The sequence below is a fragment of the Opisthorchis viverrini genome (assembly GCF_000715545.1).
Source record: "Opisthorchis viverrini unplaced genomic scaffold opera_v5_566, whole genome shotgun sequence".
Lineage (NCBI taxonomy): Eukaryota > Metazoa > Platyhelminthes > Trematoda > Opisthorchiida > Opisthorchiidae > Opisthorchis > Opisthorchis viverrini.
In genome coordinates, this window is record NW_008752230.1 from 138,778 (window position 1) to 151,095 (window position 12,318).

Here is a 12,318-nt window from a genome sequence, read left to right on the forward strand (position 1 = left end):
GGAGAGATGGCTCAAGTGGTTAGAGCGCGAATTCACTGACCGGAAGGTCCGTGGTTCGAACCCTCTCGACTTCCCCTGTCTAGGCTTGGGCAACCTGGCAGTATCCCAGTCCTCGTGCTTCCTTCGGGTGGCATGGCAGCTAGGCAACGAAAGGATGCTACAGCTGGACGATTTATGGCGATGAAAGACATCTTTCCGGGGAATTGAGTGCAACTACGTCCTTGTCTTTCTGTGTTTTGAAAGAGTTGTGGTCAGCTGAGCAAATCATCATCATCATCATTATCATTGTCAGCAGTAATAAAGGTGTACTTGTCATACAGTGGTTGTAGACGCCACAGTTTCGTTCACCAATGATTCGGGGAGGTGGAAGTGACATAACACATGAATAAGACTTACACAGGAAGGAGGATGAATTCGAGCCCGTTAATGAATTCAACACATTCAGTAAGCCAGGTGCCAATGACGACCTGATGATCTGTTCAGTAGGATGCCTACACCGTACACCCATTCCTTTCCAGACTGTCAGGGATAAAGTGTTTTCAAATGAAAGCTTCCCAAAAGTTTCAACAGTCCACTCGTGAATTACCTAAGTCATGAGTTAGTTAGAACAACGCACGCCTTTCAAATGCCATGGGCAATTGAAAATTGGTACTGGTTGAAAAAACCCAGCCAAATCCTGTGGCTGTCGGGAAGGATGTGATGGGCGATCTCGCTACTTTCTGAACAGCCTCACATTTATTGAGGCTTAGCAGGTGAGTGCTGCGATGAATCAACCACAAGACCATCTAGCAACCTCAAGTTCTACCAAGTCTTCCAATTACATGAGTATCATGAGCAATATCCTAACCAATCAACGGTCCTCACAGAGAAACTCGTATTTAGCGAGCAACAAGTATGATAAGAATCGAGGAAAACTTGAGCAGACAGCAAAAACAATGGGTTGGATTAAGGCAGGGAAGTGAATAAAGCAAACAAAATCGGGCAGTTACAATGATCGCCTAAGCCTCCATTACTCGACAAAGAGAGAAAGTGCGTTAGTCTTCTACAGCGCTAGGTGAGAAAACAGGTTATAAGTCAACGGCACGACCGAATGGAACGACTACCAGCGCATACCTTTAATCGGAACCGAATGGCGAACCAGCGCTTTGCCGTGTCATACGTTGTCAGTTCACCCATATTCACTAGCGCCGCGCGTTGCACATTGGCGAGGCCACCACGCCAGAGTGCTGTTGGACCACCTTCGGAGTAGAGCTGTTTTAGACAACCCACGAAGCTGAGACGTCTGCCAAGCAAGTGACGAGAAGAGAAAAGAGTGAAAAACCTCTTCCACGAAACGAAGCAGCACATTTACCACGTTGTGTACACAATCAGGGGGCGAGTACTGATGGTTGATTGCAGATATGTTGTCGTTGGAGTGCACCCGGATGAAAAGAAGCAACAGACCGAGTAAATCAACACTACCTAGACTCACTAATATGGTGTCACAAAAGCTGTATGGTTCGGTGCTATTCGAAAGGCGATTGTATGCTTTGAGGATAAACAACAAAAACGACAATAAGGCTGCAACAGGGGAAGGAAGACTCCTTACGGGAATGTTCGAAAGGCTACTGTTAAAATAAGGAAGCCATGACTTTTGACAAGGATGAGAGCCAGCATTCCCTCGATACAACTGTTCCCCCTTGGAAAAATAAACCTGCTCTAATCAGTAATCCAAAGAAGATTGACGGTATGTTCAGTACTTGGAACGGATTCAGTAGTCATAGGTATCGGAAAAATTTGGTGAAAATCGGTAGATTTATTGCTGGGCAACATTTCGCTTTTAACACAAAAACTTCGTCAGGCCAAGTCTTGATCATAAGGTGCGAAAATTGAAGGTAAATCGATTGCTTCTGTAGTGAGATTTCTGGAACCATTGTATCGAACCTTGCACGGTGAAGTTCCGAAGAACCTATAGCTTATCAATCACTTTTGAAAGAGAATACGCGGTTTATTAAGCATAACAACATTTCAAAACGAAAGCTTATCGAAGAAAGACATTTTAGGAAGGGAAACATTGGTCAAAATTGTAAAATCAACCTATAAGTCATTTGTATCAGAGGCCAAGAAAAACAAAGGTTAAATTGAAAATTCTACTACTGGAAAAAGAGGAGCACGTGACGGGGGAAGTCAAATGAAGTGCCACACGTATGAGACAAGCAAAAAAATTAGAAGACAAAAAGGGATGGCCAATGGTGACTCAGTGTTCACCAAAACAATTTGTAAAAACGTATCCCACATGCACACGTAGGATATTTAGTTCCCAGGGAATAGACTCACAATTCTTATTTTTATGTAACATGCTGGGGATAAAGTGGAAGACCACTACAACAGAAGCTATATAAAACTGATATGATAGTCCAATAGCCATAGTCGCATTGCGTCCCACCAAGCCAAGCCATTGGTGGAAGCTAGTTCATTTATGCATAATAATTAGCCTACTCGCTTATTGTAAGTAGTCAAGAGATCAGGGACGCAAACAGGTCTATGAGGGCGGGGCAGTTCGCAGCGTGCTTGTGGGTTTCGGTTTGCCAATTCAAACGACCATGTCTCGGGGTGGTGAAGATTGTCGGAGATTAGATTAACAGTGAAAGAAGCATTGGTGAAACTCACGGTTACGGGGCAAGAAGACTCTGTAATGGATTATGAGTCACATGACCGAGCGCCGAATGACAGACCGAATGGATCGATCATGTCCGAGTGGCGAACCAACGACTGACAGAAACTCGAGGACTGCGCCTACCTGATGAGACCCAAAAAGGGCGAAACCGGTCCTGGGTTGTCGAGGAGTTTTCAGCAACCTTATGAGTAGTGTATTACAACGACTGACCTGTTTTAACCAATCCGATAGCTGGTGAGTTTTCAGCAACTTTATGAGTAGTGCATCGGAACGACTGACCTGTTTCAACCAATCCGATAATTGGAAGAACATTCGCAGTGATCACAATGTATCGTGATCACTTTGACCTTAGTAAGCGTCAAGTCAAATTAATGGGGGATAGAAGAAAATCGCCCTGCAATCTAGATGATAAACTTGCTCTGTGGCTAACTCTCGGCATTCTGAGCTGAATCGAGTTGTTCACTTCAGCGATGAAAATCTTTGTTCGGAGTAAGCGTGCGTGAAAATCAATGACCCTAATCGATCCGAATCCGCATGACATTTGAGTGAAAAGCCTCGCTTTGTTCTGTTATAATCTCACCGGACATAACTCGTGATCTTACTGATAGTAAGCAAATCCAAGGTCCTTTAAATAACGAGTTCAACATCAAGTAGGCTATAAGCGTCACCATAACTATCCAAAGCGATGATTTCAAACAGACACTATGATAGTATACCCGTACGAAGATGGTCCAGCTGATATTCAAAATTAGAATTTCATTTGCGTGATGTTCCTGGTTGGTGGTTCCAACTCGTCCTCAACCAAGTTTTTCAACCAAGATTGCCAGTGTTTTTTGGTTGAGATGGCTCAAGTTGTTAGAGCGCCAGTTTACTGACCGGAAGGTCCGTGGTTCGAATCCGACCTCAGCCTCTCCAATTTCTCTGTTTAGGCTTGGGCAACCTGAGAGTATTGGTAATTTGTTGGAATATTGGTAGCTCGGGTGCACCAGTTAGTAATTGATCAGGTGGCTGTTGATCTGTTCGCCGAGCTTGGCAATTGATTTGCAAACGTTTCGTCACCATTCGAGAAGACATTTTCAGTGTACTGTTGGGTGGGTAGTCCCTCTCTTCGAAGAGAGGACTGTTGATCTTCTGTACGTGGGCTAGTGTTTTGGTTGTCGGAAAGGCGTCAGCGGTTTGGATGGAACCCTGCATGATTTTTATGACAGTTTCTCAAGAGTGCTTGGATGAGGCTTGGTAGCGACCCAGAAGTGACAGTCCTTAAATTGATGTTCCAGTGAGTCTCGAAATTAAATTCTACCATCTTTTGAAAACCCAATGGGCACAGGAGACCTGGAACCCCCAACTTCTTTGCTCGCCATTTAAATGTTCTACAGAAATTGTCGGGTGGCATATAAGCTGTTTTTCACTCAGGAACGGAGAAGGATAGTCTGAACCTGGCGAAATACACTCATTCGTAAATTAACTTGGTTGACGGGGGACTCACCTACGATATACTTCAACGGAATGTGCCGCGGAAACTCCATCTTATGGTTCAGTCGGCACGATATCCCACACATTGCATTGACTGAATCCCGGTTGAATTTCCAGTTCATGAGAGTCCCCGGTTGAGTCTTCTGTCAACATCAGCTTAACTTGCAAATGTGTGTATTTCGACAGATTCAAACCATCTGGGTTTTTAAGTAGAACACAAGGTTGACAGAAGCTCGAAGACTATTCTCGCCTGGTGAATCCTAACAAGGGCGAGATCGGTAGCGAGATTTCACAGTCTTCGCGAACTTTGTCAGTAGTGTGCTACGGATCGAAAGTGCTTGTAGTGTGGACAACTTCTGTAAGACGGTCTGATCATCGCGGCAAATAAAGGGACTTCATGTACACCCAGATTCGTCTGTGAGGACTGACTGTCAGTGTTTTCAATTCACTGCTGCGGATGGTTGGAATAGCAGTTGAGACTTCTCTCTTTCTCATTTAGCCTTTTATATGATTTCTTTCGAACACTGTCGAGGCTGTGGGCCCACCAGCGCTTCGGGGCTCTTCACATTGCATCGTGTTGTCTATCTGGAAGTACAAATTGCCTCGTTTCAATCAAAACTGTAGAGTGCAATCAAGTGTGGCGTTGTGGCCGTTCGAAGACTAAATCACCTGCAATTTGTATTTCATGCCATTCGTCAGTTTGACCCAAATTCGAGAAGAGTATGTTGAGCTGTTGTCGGTGGACTTCCTCGGTTAGTATCTCTTCCAGACATTCAAAACCGAGTCGACATAAACAACGGAACGAGTCGGGAGGCACAAAGAGGCCAGGCCGGAGTCTGTACGAGTCTTGAAAAACGAACAGCAGCCTTGGCGATAAGGGCTCGGAGCCCATTATGATAACTACCAGGAAGGTCAGATTCCTGAAAGTAACCACCGCTGAGAACTGCAACTCCACTAGATGCTGACCGAACAGACAACGCCCACTCAATAAGCAGCGCGTGACAGCCTTGTATCAAAGCCTGACAGCGTGGGACGAAGATCTACCCCTCTAATAAAACCACTTGAGAACGTTGTACTTTCGCGCTCACACTCTCGCACTCGCTTGTTCGCAATAAAGCTGTTGTGTTCCTTATCCTTTTTTCCGGTACTAGGCACTGGAGCGGGAACAGCAGTCAGATAAAACAGACTGGCAACTCAGGCAGATATAACAATAACCAACGAACATTCTAGCCGCCGGGAGCTAGAAGCGCTTAAACCAGTCAGTACGTCAGATGACGCAAAGTCCTTCTGACTAGACGGAAAATGGTAAGAACTCAAGGCTAGACGAGTACCAGATCGTGGTAAAACACCCACAGATTTATCGATATTCTATACCTAGAGGTAGTGTTACCAGAGCAGCGCTATTAACGCGTAAATGAAGCTGACAATCAAGGAACTAGACTCCTCTCTCCGTTTCTTCCAAAAACTCCCCGAGAACTTAACTCACCGTTTCGTTACTTATATGCCTTGTACTCAACAATGTTATTACAGTCACAAAATAATGGTGTTGAGAGTGACTTCATGACTTCACCGATCAAGGTGAGACACGTCATCAGCTTGATAATCAAAGCAAATTATCACAAGATCTACATTTTATTCCGAGATATGAATAAAAACAGCATGTAACCAGATGTAACACACTACTCATAAGGTTGCTGAAAACTCCTCGACAGCTCACGACCGGGTTCGCCCTTCTTGGGGCTCATCAGGTAAGCGCGGTCTCCGAATTTTCGCCAACCCAAATTGCACGAAATTAGTGAAGTACACCCATATTTGCGTACCAATTTGGTTTTGACGGGAGACTCACGTGGAACCCAGCTGAATCTCTCGCTTGTGGTGTTTTTAAGCAACTGAATGTGCTGCATCAGGTCGCCTCAGGTTTCAGTTGGCACGATATTCGAGACATCGCGATACATCGTATAGACGTAGTACAGTACTCATAAGGTTGCTGAAGACTTTTCGAAAACCCGCGATCGGTTTTGCCCTTCTTGGGGCTCATCATGTAATTGGATTAGAAAGTGAAGAATTTGACTAGGTAACGAGAACTCCAAAGTGGTTATGGAATCAAGAGATTTTGACAAAACGGTGTCGTCCAGAGGGCTATATAGGATAACGTACTTCGGTGAAGCTGAGGGTGAAGGAACGGAACTTCCGAATGCGGAGAGAGCCGCTTCAGTTCTCCATTTCATTTCGGTTTGAAGGCGTACCTATAAATGTTTTGTAGATCAGAAAAATTCGATGATAAAAAAACGTGCACATGTGAGTTGCTAGGTGATCTCCTCTACACACTTGCGCCGTTATCAGCCAACATTATCTGCAAGAGTAACGCGTTAGTAGTTGAAAGAGTATTCCGAAAATTGGGAAGCTTAGAATGGGAGCTACTAAAATAACTCTTCAATCGTGAGGTCCCAAGGACAGGACACCAAATCGATCAGGTGAATCTGCCAAGTTCCTATGGGAAAGCCCAAACCTGACACTCAACTCGTTTCGGCACCTCCAGTCGGTTGTCCGAATGAGAGTGCAGCTTCGTTTCAGAAGCGGTTGGTAAACAATTGGATTGCAGTTTAAGACGAAATCCGATAAGCAGATCCACAGGATTGAGGAAAACCCGAAACCCACGGAAAGATTCTAAATCAAGCACCTGAAGACAAATCGCACACGTTAGACCGACAAACTCCAAATGAGCAACGACGGCGATAGTCTGTTCTAAATACTTTCCACTGACCGTATGGAAGGTGCACCTCAAAAAGACATCAGAAAGCCCGAAATACTATACGAACAAAACCACGAACAGTCGTCATGAATGGGTTTCTTAAAGCAATCTTCGTACGACGTTCAAGATACATTTTACACCTAGTGCCCCGGACGCTAAACGACGAAAAATGATCACGCATCCTTTCCACAAACTAGCCATGACGCTGCACCGGAGCACAGCCGTGGGAAGCATGATGGTCCAAATACTGTCGGGCTACCTAAGCACACAGAGGAGGAATCGAAATGTTTAGTAGCATATCATGGACGTTTTGATCAGGAAGTCGTGCTCCAAGCTCCGAGCGCTCTGAGTGACTCAGACCACCATTATCTGAAACAGCAACATCAGTGTTGACACTGGTGCCTCACTGCCGTACAACCACAAGGTACTAAAATCCGCAGAGTGAAAGGAAGGGATCTAGAGCTGGCTTATGTCAAGCATCCTGAGGTGCCTGCTAGTCCAAGCGCCCAATCAGACAACCTGGAAAGAAACTGAGAGCATGAACGCCAGACACCAATTAGCAGCCATTTCTTAGGTCTCCAACCAAGCGTAGGGGTCACGGTAAGCCTATCGTGGAAGGTGCATCACACACAAACTCTCCGTAACCTTTATCAAACCCTTCTGTCAAGTCATGGGTTGTCCACCTTCACGCCATTCTGAAGGAGACATAGAGAACAACACTCGTCTCGGTATTCGATGCTTAGCCATGTGTAACACCAGGCCGAGCTGGGTGTTTTCCGCGACTGAGGGACCCCTTGCACAACCAAACATCCACTTGCTAATTTCTAATCACTTTGTTACTAATTCGTTGACGTCATCCTACACCAGCAATGCTTTTGAGACAACCTGAAGACTCCTAACATCATCTGACCAAAGAGACCAATTTTCACAACCACGAAATAATGCAGCTCTGTCACACACGGTCCCTGAGACCCATTGATGTGCTTTTTTGACGCCACAAGTGACCCAAACTAGCAAACATGGTTTTGCTCTATGAGAACAGTGTACTGATTCCATTAGAGGTTAGTAAAATGTGAAATCCTCCGCAACCCCAAGTGCCTCTCATAGAATTGCAGTGACATGTTCGGGGGTGCACGTTCGGAAGCATGACTTTGCACTCTGAATGTGCGGGATGCTCCCGGAAGATGGTCTGACGGTGATCAATTTACTCAACAGAGCGATCCAGACCACCGGTCCTCAACCTTTTCTCCCATTGAGCTAATCAGAGAAGGTAAGTTGTCTCGTAAATATTCTATCTTCCACTTTCGTTACCCGACAACAAGGTCGGCTTGCAACAAGAATTGCCGAAACTGCTGGCCAATTGAGCACGCACCTCCAACTCTACATTTCCAAACGAACAGGTATGAGCCTCTTAAAGAGGGGTTTCGAGTGATTATTCATAACGCCCGTGAACGTCTATCAACAGTAATTTTTAACATCATCAAGATCCAGAAACTGGACATGTTTACCGGAATATATCGACTTGCCCACGAAGGTGTCGGTGCTTTGTCTGCTATCAATGATTGCCGTTCAGCTATGATCCACTGTCTGGGGCATTCAGCAGGTGTTATACATCTTGAGGGAGTCCCTCTCATCGCGTCAAATTGCTGTAGGAAACAGGATCTCCTGTTTTTGTCAAAATGTCTACAAAACGGGTGGCAGAGCATATATTCAGGATGATAATGAAGTGCTTCCTATCGTTTCTTCCATGAAGTCGATGAAATGCCCGTCCTGTAGGGCGCCGAGTATATTCCACGCTAGTTTAGCAGAACTTACGGACAATGTAGCTTTTGTATTGTTTTTATTTGGTCGTACGTGCAAAATGACATCGTCTGCTTGCAGAGAACATTTGCCAGGAAACAGGATCTCCTGTTTTTGTCAAAATGTCTACAAAACGGGTGGCAGAGCATATATTCAGGATGATAATGAAGTGCTTCCTATCGTTTCTTCCATGAAGTCGATGAAATGCCCGTCCTGTAGGGCGCCTAGTATATTCCACGCTAGTTTAGCAGAACTTACGGACAATGTAGCTTTTGTATTGTTTTTATTTGGTCGTACGTGCAAAATGACATCGTCTGCTTGCAGAGGTGGCAACATTTGCCCACGGGATGGTCGAGAAAACAAGTGAAAAGCAGCATATCTTCTGAAGGCACATTCACATACAAAAAGTGATAACAAGATACAGATCCAACCGGTGCGAGTGAAAACAAAACTCAAGGATGACAATCCGATACGTATCAGCATATCGACAACTGGGTACAAGCATGTGGCAAAAGGCTCACTGCCCCTGGGTTCTTTAGTGAAGTGGATATATTTAAAACTACCACGCGGTCAAAAGATGAAAGCCACGATGCATTGGCGTGAATCAAAACGATCGTAAAGTAGTGTTCGGGAAGTCCACTGGAACGCGGACCATGGATAATGTTTAGTCTAATACGCGCATCGCATCCAACACTATTAACACGCAATGAGACATCTGTACTACGCTTTTGCCCGGTCGCTCATGAAAATAAGCCAGTGTTAGACCGATGCGTTTTCTCGCATTTAAGTTCATTTTCATTGCTGTGACCAACGTTAAATATGTACGCCCGGTCGTGAGAACCTTTTGAGATACTGACCACGCGACAATTCAGACTCGCCCAGTGTACACTGGTGGAGTAGTGGTAACACACTCGCCTCGCATGTCAGATGTTCGGCATGTAGATGAACTCTAGTAAGAGTAGGACTCGGGTGGTCGAGTGGACAATGGCGTGGATTACTGTTTGGGTGGCCTGGGTTCGGACCTCACACGAGGGCCTCCGGGTTGGCAGCCCGCCTTTCTTTATAACTTGAGATAAAGATGCAAATAAAGACTGTAGCATTTAACTGTTTGCCTTGAAAGCCCTAATATCAAACAGCGGTCAACGGGACTGGATAGTGGTTTCCAAGGTATTGACGGAAGAAGCCGAAAACTAGATGTTACATGGGGCCAACTGTTATGCGGTTAGTCCGTCTGATGTGCATCAACTTCCGCTATCATATAATCCAGTTAGTACTGGAATAAGCAGCATGTGCATCACAAGGGATGGCCCAAGTCGATATACAAACAAACTCCTGCATCTGGAAACATGTACTTGGTGCGGGAACTCCAGTGCTAATAGATCGACTGTGTGTAATAACTGACCTTGACAAGATCTGTGGGACTGGCTAGGAACTGCGCAAAAGCTCCAGCCATTACTCCTGCAAGTGCCGCACGTACAACAAAGCCGGGATTTCGGTCCAAGGGCGGATAGTCTTTTTCGGTCCCATCAGATTTGACCGCAAAGTGAGCGGCTGGGGGCAAATCGAATACGTCCCGGCGAATGAGTTCGTACACTGGTACTCGTGATCCCGTGTAAACTGAAAGAGAAGCGAAACAAATATCTATATGTTTGGTACGATCCTTCCAAAGACTGTCACTACAAGTGCGAAATAATCCGAGGCCTCTCACAAACCTCTCCAGTTTGTGGGACAGACTGAACATCGGTGGACAAGACGGCAAAAGAACTTTGGTTTGACAGAATGGATTGTTCAATGTGGCATCTTTTTCGACATACGCCATGAAGAGTGTGGGAAGCAGATGTTTGGACAGAAAGAGTTAACCCGAGCCAAAGACTTCCTTGGTCATGCAGCGGTCCTGGAGCTCTCTCAACTGGGCCGATGAGAATTCGTTCATCATAACCGCCGCGATCACTTTGACCGGTATAACAGATCTTACAACATTATTCGTTACGTTTGGTAACGATGACGGTGAAAAACTGCCCAACGGCTACACGAGACCATGGAATCGCTCCCAACAAGAAGATTCTATTTCAACTCTAGTTATAACATCTTCCGCGTAACCAGATACCTGTCATCCAAACGAAAGCCAGTAGACACAAAACCTGTGTAAATAGTCCTGGACCCTCGCGGGGACGTGTTTACTGTCATGTCATAGGCTGAATTTTGTTATGTTGATAGTAAAGACATGGTAGGGCCTCGAAAACTTAGCTATAAGGAGTCTTCCTTCTCCAGTGCTTGTGTTTCAATGAACGTAATATCCCCGCTTAGACCGTATACTTAAAAGAGATTGAACAAGGCTATAAGACAACTCAGCTCGGGGCATTCGCATTACGGGTCCTGCCATACCACAGATCTAAATATAGGCAAAATGGATCATAATTTAGAAAGAGAACACAAAAACGCCAACACATACTTAGGTGGCGAACCAAAGCCGGTGAAAGACCTTGCCAAAGTTGCAAGAAACCTTCCGTGCGAATGGTGGCCCCCGCGAGTTTCCAAATCCCAGGATGGCTCTTCTGTTTTCGCAGCTCGGAAAAAACCTGGATGCGAGTTTTGAGCATATCAAGTGGATAAGTGACTGCGGACCATAGGTCGTTAGAAATGAAAATCACAAGCTCGTACCAGTCTCAGAGATCATGGCGGCGGTGCAACACATGACAAGTGTGGAAGCGGACGTGTAACTTTTATCAGAATTGCCAACTGTCATAGCTGAAGTAAGAACTTGATATTCTGAGACGGAAATGAGATGAGCTGGATGAAGGTGCCCCCGGTTCAAAATTTAGGAACCAGTTGGTTTCGTCGAATGGACCGTATCAACAAGGAAATGCGGACGAAATGAAACACGCTCTGGTGATTACTATGGAATGGAACTGTTCCGCCGAATCCATGATGCCCAGGAAATATGCCAATTTGCTGAAATAAAAGAAATGCAAGTGAAAAAACCATACAGTATTCCATCTAAAGAGCTTCTTTATAATATTCGCTCTCCGGACGCATTTGCCCTGCTCATTATGATATTGTTACGAATAGAGTATCGGTTCTGATTGAGCGCGAGAACAAGAATGAATAGCGTAGAATGAATAGCGCTTTACTTGTCTAAGAATAGACGTACATAAGCTGAAAATTAAGGCAAAAGCGTGGTTAACACAACACGATAATGTGAGCACAAAGAATATTCATGACATTCACCCTGGCCAATGGATTGTGTGTAGAGGGATAAATTGGGTACAGGTATTGGATGAATGATTGTAAAAATCTAATGAGTAATAGTGAGTGTGGTTAGGCTTCTCGATTTCTTAAAACGTAGGGCCGTGTACGCTGCTGGAGCCTGGCTAAATCAGAGATGCTAGGGTCATATGTATCTGGAGATGCAGGTGCATTGCCGGGGCACGGGCGTGAGACTGAAGTACGATCAATATCATCTCCAATGTTATTGAGCGGAGGCGTGTGCAAGTCAGATAGAGGGGGTGCATGAACACCATTGTCTTCATTGAATGAGGTACGCGTGGGATCGTTGACATGTGTGTGATCACCATAAGGAGCGAGATGGCGGACGGATACAGTGCTTTCTTTCCCGCCGGGAAAACGAACACGGGCG

General features: G+C 45.3%; 1 protein-coding gene across 1 annotated transcript in view; it reads right to left on the reverse strand.

Annotated features, from left to right (window-relative positions):
* T265_11742 (hypothetical protein) overlaps nt 1-11,763 on the reverse strand; it is a gene marked incomplete at both ends in the record, with an annotated part of 14,158 nt that extends 2,395 nt beyond the window's left edge. Inside the window, 4 exons of the mRNA XM_009178485.1 lie at nt 1,114-1,282; nt 6,287-6,375; nt 10,084-10,298; nt 11,134-11,763. Coding sequence (XP_009176749.1) covers nt 1,114-1,282; nt 6,287-6,375; nt 10,084-10,298; nt 11,134-11,281 — 621 coding nt within the window. The remainder of the gene's footprint in view (nt 1-1,113; nt 1,283-6,286; nt 6,376-10,083; nt 10,299-11,133) is intronic.
* Nucleotides 11,764-12,318: the final 555 nt, after the last annotated feature.